Source organism: Pristis pectinata, chromosome 3 (genome assembly GCF_009764475.1).
Source record: "Pristis pectinata isolate sPriPec2 chromosome 3, sPriPec2.1.pri, whole genome shotgun sequence".
NCBI classification, from domain to species: domain Eukaryota; kingdom Metazoa; phylum Chordata; class Chondrichthyes; order Rhinopristiformes; family Pristidae; genus Pristis; species Pristis pectinata.
The window spans coordinates 61,322,883-61,335,615 of NC_067407.1; the positions used below are offsets into that span (position 1 = coordinate 61,322,883).

The following is a 12,733-nucleotide window of genomic DNA, read 5'->3' on the forward strand; positions in this document are numbered from 1 at the left end:
AGGTCCAAGGTTACTTAACTCTTTCACTTTCAAACTCATAGAGTTCTGTCATTGTGGTCATCACTCTTCCCAAGTGAGAGTACCAACAAATCCTGAATCACTGTAGTGTAGCGGTAAGCATAACGCTTTACAGTGCCAGTGACCTGGGTTCAATTCCAGCCGCTGTCTGTAAGGAGTTTGTACGTTTTCCTCATGTCTGCTTGGGTTTCCTCTGGGTGCTCCAGTTTCCTCCCACGTTCCAAAGACATACAGGTTAGGAAGTTTTGGGCATGCTATGTTGGTGCTAGAAGTGTGGCGACACTTGCAGGCTGCCCCCAGAACACTACGCTAAAAGATGCATTTCACTGTGTGTTTCAATGTACATGTGACTAATAAAGATATCTTATCTGTCTTATCTTCTGAGTCAGTGCTCAAGATATAATCTAAAACACCTTGATAACCAATTGGGTCCATTATGTATCACATCAGGAAACTGTCACAAGTGCATTCTTTGAACTCATCTTTCAACCTACTTTTACATTTTGGCTTGTCCAGCCTTTTTACAGCTAAAGATCCTCCATAATGACTATATTCCCTTTGTTCAGTCTTCTCATTTCTTGATAATTACTCTCTCCGGTTAACTACTTTTGGAGTTTGTGTGAAATACTCCCAACAATGTTTTACTGTATATTATCTGCACTTAGATACATTCTGATTACCTTTCCTGATCTTCCAGGCCATGATTAGTCCCAACCACTGCCCTTATGCAAAAATCAATGTAGACTGCATCAATTGCCCCACCCTTATCAAGTTGCCTTGATATCTCCCCAAAAATATTGAATGATTGGTCTCAGATGAGCTTCCCTTAACTAATTCACTGGAAACATTAGACCAATTGGCTGAAATTCTCATATTTCCTGATGAAGTAGGATGCAGTTGGCTCACTGAGTCTCAGAGAAATCCCATTCCTCCACTTATTTCCCTGTAACCTTTACTCTCTCAGATCCCCATTTAAACACCACCACCACCACTGAGTTTTGCACCACTCATCTACACCAGGGGAAAGTAATTGGCAAGTGGGAGGAAACCAGAGCACCCAGGGAAATCCTTGCAGTCACAGTGATTATGTACAAACTCCATGCAGGCAGCACCCAAGGTCAGGATTGAACCTGCTGTACCTGCAGTGTCCTGTTAAATAGCAGTACAATGCTAGCAGTTTTCCAGCACCGCCCCTATATCCACGGAAGAATGGAAAATGATGGTCAGAGCCTCCAGCATTTGATAAGCACATAAGAAATGAGAGAGGGAAAAGGCCATACCACCCTTTGACTTGCTCCGCCATTCAATAACACAATTGCCAATGTGATCCTTTATGACTCTGTCTTCACAGCTCCTTGAGATAGAGAACTCCAAAGGTTCACAACCCTGTGAGATGAAAAAAATATCTCCCCATCTTAAATGGGTGGCCCCTTATTCTGAAGCTATGCCCCCCCCCATTCTAGGTTCCCTCTCTTAGCATCTGTTCTATCAAGCCCACTCAGAATCTTATAAGTTTCAATAAGACCACCTCTCACTCTTCTAACCTCCAATGTTTAGACCTTACCTCTCTGCACAAGACAGCTTCTCCTTCCAGGGTTTTACCTAGTGAGTCTTTTCTGAACTGCCTTCTCTGCAATATATCCCTTAATTACAGAGGGAAGCTGAGATCACTACTCCATGTATGGTCTTATCAACGCCCCACAAAGGTGTCACAAAACTACTTTTCTATTCCTTTTTTTGTTAATTTCAAAAATATACTTTATTTCCTGTACATATTTTTTATGAATAGAATACAATTCTATTCTATCAAATCATTACATTCAATTCATTAATGACACTCATGTTTCCTCTTTCAACAATACACCCATGAAGAGTTTGAGAAGCTGCTACACAGGACCCAATCCCTCAGTGTCCAGTGGCGGCAGGACCCTTGACTGGGATCCTTCCCCATGGAGCCTTTTCCCTTGCAATAAACCCTTATTCTCCTTTTCCCTTGTAGATGCATGCAAACTTGCTGTGGTTCACATTTTCCCCTATTCCTTTATCTATGTAGAGTATATTTTGTCAGGACGTGGTGATTTATCTACTTTTATTATGTTCCTATTTTCATCAGATCTAATATTTCACACTCGACATCATTGTCTCCAATGTGTTTGTTTAACTTTGATGAAGACCAGTGAAAAGCATTCACTTGAAAACATGCCCTTGTTTGCTGCCTTCACATTGCAGGTTAATAGTGACCAAGTCCTCTCCCCTTTCTTTAAATGAATTTACAATATGGTTTGATTATAAATAGCTGTTTCTAGTAAGTTTTTTTCTCTTTCTTTTTCAATTTTTTATTAATTTTCAAATGAGTACAAAATAATATATATAACGTTAGTAATTATACATATGGTGCAAAGAGATCAGGATAGAGCTCATAACAGTTAATATATGTAATCACAAGGAGTTAAAAAAAAGTAATCCAGACCTCCTGTTCTCTTATTAAGTGAACAAATACAAAAGGAACGATTGAAAAGAAATGAAATGTAATTATGTGAAAGAAGAACCCCCAAATCAAAACAAAAATGATAATAAACCAAACAAAAACTTCAAAAAAAATACTGGACTGATATTTCTTCAATTAAAAAGAAAAAATACATTATTATGTCGTCAACTCCGCTCCTCTGTATTCAAGGGTTATTGAAAGGGATCTGAAAAAGGTCAGCTTATATCATATGGAAGTATTGAATAAATGGACTCCAAACTTCCTCAAATTTAAGCGAAGGATCAACAGTACCACTCCTAATTTTTTCTAAGTTTAAACATGCTATAGTTTGAGAAAACCACTGAAAAGTGGTAGGAGGTATTGGATCCTTCCATTTGACCAAAATGGATCGCTTGGCCATTAATGTGACAAAGCCGATCATACGACAAGCAGAAGCAGATAAATGGCGAGATTCCATCATTGGTAACCCAAAAACTGCAGTAATAGGATGAGGTTGTAAATCAATGTTCAGTACAGATGAAATAATATTAAAAATGTCGTTCCAATATTTTTTCAAAAGGGGACAGGACCAAAACATATGTGTCAGGGAAGCCACCTTCGAATTACATCTGTCACATATAGGATTTACATGATGATAAAAATAGGCTAACTGGTCCTTGGACAGATGGGTCCTGTGAACCACCTTAAACTGTATCAAAGAGTGTCTGGCACACATAGAAGATGTATTAACCAATTGAAGAATTTTCTTCCATGTCTCTGTAGGTAAAAGTACCTGGAGTTCTCTTTCCCATTCATTCTTAATTTTATCAAGTTCCTTTGAACGTATTTTCATAATCCGATCATAAATTATTGCTATCAGGCCCTTCTGATAAGGATTAAAACCTAAAATTTTTTCCATTATTTCAATTTTATATGGTGTCGGAAAAGAAGGTAAAGTAACTTTTAAAAAATTTCTGATCTGTAAATATCGACAAAAATGTGATCTAGGCAGATTGTGTTTATTAGACAACTGTTCAAAAGATAAAAAACAGTTATCAATGAATAAATCTCGAAAACATGTTATTCCCTTCATTCTCCATAAGGAAAAGGCTGAGTCAATTCTAGATGGTTGAAAGAAAAAATTAGATTGAATAGGACTTGATAAATTAAATTTGTTCAATCCAAAAAATTTATGAAATTGAAACCACATCCATATTGTATGTTTAACTATTGGACTAGTCACTTGTTTACTCAATTTAGTAAGTGCAAAAGGGAATGAAGCTCCTAAAATAGAAACTAATGAAAATACTTGCACTGATTCACACTCAAGGTGTGCCCAACAGGGCCAATGAATTGCATCTAAATCTTGTGCCCAGGAAATTAAGTATCTAATATTAACTGCCCAATAGTAAAATCTAAAATTAGGCAAAGCCATACCACCATCCTGTTTTAATCTTTGTAAATATTTCTTACTTAACCTTGGGTTTTTATTCTGCCATATATATGAAAGAATTTTGGAATCAATAGTGTTGAAAAAAGATTTCGAAATAAAAGTTGGAATCACCAGAAATAGATACAAAAATTTTGGTAAAATATACATCTTAACTGCATTAATTCGGCCAATCAATGATAAAGAGAATGGGGACCATTTAGTAAATAATTGTTTAACGTAATTAATTAAAGGTAAAAAGTTCACTTTAAATAAGTCCTTTTGTTTCTTGGTAATTTTAACACCCAGGTACGAAAAATAATCAGTCACTAATCTAAACAGTAATTGCCTATAAATTGGGACTTGCATGTTTAATGGGAAAAGTTCACTCTTATTAAGATTTAATCTATAACCAGAGAAAACACTAAACTGAGCAAGTAGTGATAATACTGCAGGGATAGATTTCTCTAGGTTAGAGATATAAAGTAACAGGTCATCTGCATAAAGAGATATCTTATGAGTCCCCTTTCGATAAGTAATACCAAATATGTTAGAAGGATCCCAAATGGCAATTGTCAAAGGTTCCAAAGCAATATTAAATAATAAAGGACTCAGAGGGCAACCTTGTCTAGTGTCTCGAAAAAGCCTGAACAAGGGGGATCTCTGATTATTAGTAAGTATTGAAGCCATAGGTGTGTGGTAAATCAATTTGATTGTAGATATGAAATTTGAACTAAAATTAAATTTCTCAAGCGTATTAAATAAATATTCCCATTCGACTCTATCAAATGCCTTCTTGGCATCTAATGAAATAACACATTCTGGAATTACAGATGAAGGGGTATATATAATATTCATTAACCTCCTAATATTAAAACGCAAATAACAATCTTTAATGAATCCTGTCTGGTCATCAGAAATAATTTGTGGAAGTACCTTTTCCAGTCTAGAAGCCACTATTTTGGAAAAAATTTTAGAATCCACATTCAATAAAGAAATAGGTCTATAAGATGCACATTCAGTGGGATCTTTATCCTTTTTAAGAATTAAATAAATAGTTGCTTCATAAAAAGATTGTGGTAATTTACCCACTGATAGGGCATCTTTAAAAATTTTACCTAACCAGGGAGAGAGAAGGTCAGAAAAGGATTTAAAAAATTCAACTGTATACCCATCAGGACCGGGTGTTTTACCTGAACTCATTGAAGAAATTACTTTCTTTATTTCTTCCTCCGAAATGGGTGCATCTAACATTAAACTTTCATTAAGTGATAATTTTGGAGTTCTCAAATTTCTTAAAAATTCATGCATTGATGTAGAATCCTCAGGAGATTCTGACTGATATAAAGAAGTATAAAATTCTTGAAAAGATTTGTTAATTTGATCATGGTCTACCGTGTAGTTACCATCTCGTTTACAAACTTTAATAATCTGACGTTTAGTTGAAACAGCTTTCAGTTGGTTGGCCAACAATTTACCAGATTTATCACCATGTATATAAAACTGACAGCACAGGAACAGGCCCTTCAGCCCACGATGTCTGTGCTGACATTTATACCAAATTAAACTAATCATATCCGTCTGTACATGTTCTATATCCCTCCATTCCCTGCCTGTTCATCTGAATGCCTCTTAAATGTTGCTATCATATCTGCTTCCACCAGCTCCCCGGCAGCATGTTCCAGGCACCTACCACTCTCTGTGTGTAAAAAAAATAATTGCCTCGTAAACTTTCTTTAAACTTTCCCCCTCTCACCTTAAAGCTATGCCCTCTGGTATTTGACATTTCCACCCTGGGAAAAAGATTCGGCCTACCTACCATCCCTGCCCTCTCATAATTTTATGTACTTCTATCAGGTGCCCCTCAGTCTCCAACGCTTCAGAGAAAACAATCCAAGTCCTTTTTGCTAATACTCTCTAATCCAGGCAACATCCTGGTGAATCTCTTCTGCACCCTCTTGAACACCTCCACATCCTTCCTGTAATGTGCTGAGCAGAACTGCAAACAATACTCCATATGTGGCATAACTAACATTTTATGCAGCTACAACTTGACTTCCTGATGTTTATACTCAGTGTCTCAACCGGTGAAGCCTCTTCTGTCTTCCTCTGACTGGGGCCTAGCTGCAGTATGATTTTTGTTCCTCAGTTGAAACCATATGGCCTTAATTATTGATCTTGCAAACATATCCGTGCTCTTCACAGCTGTACTTGTTTCTTTAAGCAATTCTGTAAGCAAGAATGCTGAGCTGCCTCCCCTATCCTTTGTGCTTACAGAGGAGTGACAATATCATGCTGCCATGTGTCTGTGTCCTCAGCTTATTAACTTTTATCCCCACTCTCACTTTTCCATCCCCCCCCCTCCAAGCAAGTCTATCTAATTGCACAATATCCTCTGGGATATTGGTTGCAGCACTGTTGAGAGGCAACTCCTCTGTCTGGAATACGTCCCACTTCAGCCAGTGCCCTTGGAACCTAATGCAGAAAAAAGTCAAGTGCAGATGAATATGTGGCTGATGAGAAGGTGGGCTTCCTTCCTGTACCATCCTACACCAGCTGTTCAGCTGGCCATTCATTTGCACTGAACAATTTCCACTGACAAGAACCCAGGATGTGTTGGAATCAGGGAATACAACTTTTGAGGTCCTGCTTTTTAATTTTTTTCCAGGCTTCCTGTAGTTTGCCTGCAAGAAAACATCCGTCTTTCACGAGAAGCACTCGGGAGTTCCCACACAGTGCAGAATGTGCATTCAGTGGGAATTGGGAGCTGTCATGTTTCCATTTCCTAAAATTCTCTCTGATCTGCGCTCCCTTAGATCCAGAGACCCACATCTTATTCTCATTTCAACCAGTCAAAACTTTTATTTCTGCAATTATTTTTGGTTTTACTGTTTCAATATTTGACTTGAGTGTCATTCAGCACAGAAATGGGGATATTGGCCTACTGAGTCCATGTCAGCCATCCTGCACCTATTCACAATAATTCTACACTAATCCCATTCATTCCCCCCACATTGCCAGCAACTCCACCTCCCCAAATTCTACGTTCACCAACACATTAAGGACGATCTACAGTGGGCATTTAACCTACCAATCCATATGACTCTGGGATGAGCACCCACGGAGGAAACCCACATGATCATAGGGAGAACATGCAAACTCCACACAGACAACGCCTTAGGTCAAGATTGAACCTGCCTTGCAGGAGCAGTGAGGCAGCAGCTCTACCAGCTCTGCCACTATGCTGCAACTTGGTTTAAATTACAAAACTAAAATTTGTTTTCCTTTCTCAATTTAACTTGCTGCCCTTACTGACAGAGCAGAGGGAAATGGTGGTACTAACTAACTGATCAGCTTCCCGTGATGTCCATTTGACTGCTATTTTCACTCTTGGGCCTGCCCTCTCCGCACCTCATTAAACCTGCGCCCTGATCTGACGTTGTTAAACTCCCAGACCAGAACTACTTTTGATGTTTCCTGTAGTGGAATAGGATGGTAATGGCTTGAGGTCCTCTCACACCATTCCTGAAATCCCACCGGGCACTTTCTTCGTGTGAGCTGAACTGGCTGCCCCTACGCTCACTGCCCACCAACTCAGCAATAACCCTCATCCCTGTCCACCAACGGATTCATACCTCTGACCGGTGGAAGCCCCAAAAGCAGAGATTGGCCGCGCCTAACCCTTGATTTCCCTGCCCCCCCCTCCCCCGATGCGTTATTCTTGCCCCACCTCAGCACATTCCCCAGACCTCTTTCCCCCAGAATTTGAGAACAACCTCGGCCCTAGCTCTGGATTTAACTTGTTTTCTTTTGCCTTCAAAAACCAAAGAAAGACTTTATAATTCCTCAAAATGTTGTTCACCTTATGGTCTTGACTTTTCTCTTTAAACGCAGGAATTCTCTCCACCAGTAAAGCTGTCATTCTGTTATTGTTTTCCCCTTGTACTTCCTCAATGCACTGCATGCAAAACAAAGTTTTTCATTGTACCTTAGTAATAAACCAATTTTATTTAGAGTCCAGTTTTTATTCAGAGTCAGGTTTTTGATACCTCAGTATAGCTGCTTGCCCAAAAGCATTATTGCTCTTCCTCAGCAGTCCACTGAAGAGTGGCCTGAAATTGTATAGTCAAGTTCGGCAGAAGGGCAGGCCCCAACATTTCGGACTTAGTGCTGCCATTGACAATATGTTAGACCAATTGTCCAGTGGGGAACTTGACATAGGCTGGAATGAAATGGTTGCTACCTTTTTTACATTTCACTGGTCATCAATCAAACAAGTGTGGCCCACAAATTGAATCTATAAAATATTTCAATTTCTAAGCTGAAACTTGTAGTAATAATATTTTTGAACCCTCATTTGTGTGAATTCTCTTTTTCACTGTTCACTTGAAAAAAAGTGACTTCAGCAAAACTTTAAACCTAACCCTTCTTATTCTTCTCCCTTCATATTTCCAACTCCACCTCGCTCATCCTCCTTATTGTTCCTTTGTCACCTTCTCTCCCACTTGTTCTTTCACTGTTTCTCCCTCCATCTTACCTTCTCACCTCCTTTCTCTCCCTCCTTTGAATGCTTTCTCCTCGCCCTTATCTTTCCATTTCATTTCCCATTCTTCTACCTGCCTCTTCCTTTCTCCTTCTTGCTGTCTTTGTCTCTCTCCCTCTCCCACTCATCTTTGCATTTGTCCTCTCCACTCTCCCACTCACTCCTCCGCTGTCATCTCTCCCCTTGCTGTTTCTCTCTGATCTCCTCTCCCTCTCTCTTCACCCACTCATCACCTGCAGGAAAGCTGGTCTGATCCTGTCTAAGTTGGAAGAGTTGAGCAGCTGGTGCAGAAGCCTCCTGCGGGAGCCCAAAATCACCCTTCGCCGCCTCTCCTTGAAGTATCTCTCCTGCCGATACAGTGAAATGAAGCCCTCGGGAATAAACTGGCAGGAACTGAACACAGAGGTCAAAAAGATCTGTGAGGAGCAGTTCCTGACAGTGCTGTACAATGACTATGGAGAACATAAAGAGTTCTGACAGAGGAATGTACTTTGCGTCCATCCCCCACCCCTCCCCCGTCTCCCCCCCCCCTTTGTCAGCTGTTTAATGCGCAGTCCACACGGCCTTCTGGGTAGAATGTTGCTTGGCTGCCTGCAGTTGTTTTGTGGAGGTTGTTAAACCCCAGGCTTACCCTAGTCTGGCTATAAAATGTTGAATCAGTTTTGGATAGTGTCAGCCAAACGTGTGGATCATTTGATTTTAATTTCTGCACTGGAAGCTGGAGGAATCAGGAGGAAGATTGGACGGTGGTGATGGTGTTTGCATTAAGTCTTCTCCCATTGCTGACCCTTCCTCTGTTTTAGGGCCCCAAATGTATTGAGATTGCTTTGCTGTGAACATTTTATTATCATTGCATATTAGGCAGTCTTATTCAATGCTCATTTGGTAAATAAGGCTGCCACTCATTGCCAAGTCTGAAACTACACAGGCAGTGGATTCAGGTTGGATTTTAAAATGGCATCATGTGTTTAGTTCTGGAATTAGCCAAGCTGATATAAGCGCACTCGTGTTAACTTGATGCCTCCTCGTGTTTTGAATTGGACAGCTATAGGTGCTAATATCACAATTGGAAAGAGACCGTTACTATGATATTGGTTCCTTACAGAAGAGGGTTAATATATGACAAAGAGTTAATGCATGACTAAGGGTTAATGCAGAGAGGCAGATTACCAAGTGCCTAATTTATTGTAAAGGAGATTAGAATGATCTACTAATGCCTGATCTACTGAGATATTCTAGCAATGGCATCTGATGCCCTCCATCAGCAAGAGTATTATGCTTCATAATGGCCCCTTTAATAATAAATAATAGAGTTTTTGAATTGATGTCCCCATAACCATGAGACTGCAAAGTGAATGGTGACATTTAGCGATGTTCTAGTGTCCCTATTATGTTTTGGGAGATTTCCAGACTTTGGTTCAGCAGTGACAATCTTTGCAGAACAGCAGCACATAACAACACACACCTTCACCATTCCTAATCCCTTGTTCAGTTTTTCAGTCGACAATATTTGTTTGACACCTTGAATCTGCTGTAAACTATCAGACAGTGTTCCACATTCACCCTAACATAATTGCAAACACGTCCTGGCTGATTATTCACAATGAAACAATTCTTCAGGCATCCCCCAGCATGCAGATTAGATCAGGTTAGATTAGATTAGTGAATTCCGTGCCAACATTAGGCACTTCTGATTTAAATCCACTCACTGATAGTCAGGTGCATGGTCAACAATTAAGTGTTTTAATATTTATTAAGTATAGGCTTTTTATATACATTATATATATATATATTGAAAAAAATCAACTTTGAAGATTACTGTGGCAAAGGTATAGTTGCTCAAAAATGTGGCATAGTAATATTTTACACTGCTCTTTGTTAAAACACCATAGCTGCTAACACTTTATGAGCCATCAAAGAACAAACAAGAAGTAAAAGTGAGTAATCTGGTGCCTGCTAAAAGACCACTTTCCCACACTAGATGTTGGCCTCAGGACTGAGCATTTCAGGGGCAGGAGAGAGCAGAAGCCATTTCGCTTATGGAAAGCTGAACTCAATTGCAATTTGTGTCTCTCTGCCCCATTCCACATGAAATACGCAGATACCCTCTTTATAATTTCACTCACAGCGAGGCCTGTGATTAGTCATCTCTGGTCCTTATTCCAGCTGAAAGGGCACTGAAACCTTCAATCTGACTCTGCCCAGCTGCACACACACTAAGCTTTGTTGCAGCATTATTACTTTATAACTGGAGAAACATTACTGCAAAGTCCAATTACTGTTGCTGCATATAGTGCTTCATCAAGAGTCGAAAGGCCATCGATAATGAGATAGTTCCACAATGTTGTGCCTGTTTGCAGCTCCTTTGTAGAGCACCAAACTATTCAGACTTGTTATTGCTCCATTTGCAGCTCTGTTTATACCCACAATTTCAGTTTGGTTTTGATCCATTATTTGATACCTGGAACCATAATTCGACTTTTAATATAAACGTGACACCAACTATTTCCATAACTATGATATGCCGAGTACAGTTCATGCAGGAATCCTGTCTATGCATGTCATTCAATACAGTTGCTTTTGCTTCATCCAACCATCTTTCTCTCTGTTCTCTGGTGAACTTCTACCATTATTTTCCTCCTCTGTGGCTGTTCCTCTCTTACCAAGTTCTTCAGGTTAGTGGCAACCAACACTAAACTGTGGCCTCTCTGCATGTGTTTGCATGTATATGTGTGAGTGTCTTTGTGTGTGTATGCCTGTAACCACTTTCCTGACCAACAGATCTACTGCACTTCCCTTGGTTATTCTTTCTTAAGACTCACATTACTCAGATTATATATTAATTTATGAGTGAGATCATGAGCGGACAGTGCTCGAGTTCAAAGGAAGAATGTAGAACCTTTCCTGGATTCCAGAGTATCACAGCCTATATGTGGCCTGCATGTGTTTTAATAGTTTCAGCTTTCAGTTAAAGGATTCTTGAAACAATCTTGTCTTATATACAAACAACACTGAGGAACAGACGTTGGCCAGCATCTTTCATCTACATTAGTGTTTACAGTCACACAGAGTTAGACCCTTCCCAAGGAAATTAATCACCTTTGTTGGTGCGTCACTTTTTGGTACCCTGTACTTTTCAACAAGAAGTTGTTGTCTTGTAGAGTAAACAGGAATCTACATGTTCCTACTTAAAGTAAGTAGGCTCTGGACAATCTTCTCCTCCTCCTCCTTAAGCAACACAAAGACTGCTGTATCACCTACATGAAGAGGAGAGTGTGCAAAGCCAAGTGGTCTATTGGTGTCATTGTGCTATCAAAGTAGGTATTGCTATTTAATGAGTGACAAGATCAACAGTATCTTGGATTCTAATCTTTAAACAGGCTCTGTAATGTTTCACTGCTCAGGAATAATAGAGAGATACCCGAGGCCACCATTTACTGCACAGAGCAGACGGGTACTGAAGGGAGTGAACTGTATTACATGAAGGGTGGGCATGGATTATTTGTAGCCATGAGTTGGCAGATTCACTGTCTCCCACTGCATATATCCACTTACACATTCCAGAACAAAGACTTCATTTATATTTGTCTTTAAGGAAAAGTATAGCAAGTCAAATACTATACAACATATACCACAGTTGGCTTCAATATATTTCACTCTGAGGCTCCCGAAAAAACTAAGGGTTGCTTTATTTATAAGGGAATTTCCTTCACTGAGGTAAAATCAACTTGCACCAAACTTTTCATTCAGTTAATGTGGACTGGCAAGAATGTGAACTGTGTGGCTCCAGTGTGAATGTACACAGGTATCACTGAAGCAGTTGGGGGGGGTCCTGGACTGAGGTCTCATGGGTGTCTTGCTTGGACTTCATTGCAGAATTGGGCAGAGTGAAAGCTTTCATTGATCAGGTGAGCTGCCTCTTTCTCAAACCTGCAACATCTGTTCTGAACATTTAATTTGTGAGCAAACGTGTTGAGATTTGTACTCAAGTACACAGTGGTCTTAAAGTGGTATTTAGACATATATGCTCTGAGTTTTGATAAAGCGGGTTTGCAGTGGTGTATGTGCTGATGTAAAATGAGAGTTTGTGATCTAGTATCGTGCACACATGTCGGTCATTGTCTCCTTGAATCCATTGGCTGTTACAACATAAAGTATTGATTCTGAGATTGGCCGGTCTCTAATTTCTTCCTTGCTGTCAATCATATTATAACGTGCTACACCTGTGTCAAGCCATTCAAGTGTGCCAGATGTGAATTGCAAGTGGTAATTGCAA

At 39.7% G+C, this 12,733-nt stretch overlaps 1 protein-coding gene across 4 annotated transcripts in view; it reads left to right on the forward strand.

Annotated features, from left to right (window-relative positions):
* The window catches only part of astn1 (astrotactin 1), a 1,815,355-nt gene extending 1,802,729 nt beyond the window's left edge, over positions 1-12,626 (forward strand). For all 4 annotated transcript variants that reach the window (XM_052011000.1, XM_052011002.1, XM_052011001.1 and 1 more), the window contains one exon: positions 8,697-12,626. In XM_052011000.1, coding sequence (XP_051866960.1) covers positions 8,697-8,934 — 238 coding nt within the window. In that variant the 3' untranslated portion in view covers positions 8,935-12,626. The remainder of the gene's footprint in view (positions 1-8,696) is intronic.
* Positions 12,627-12,733: the final 107 nt, after the last annotated feature.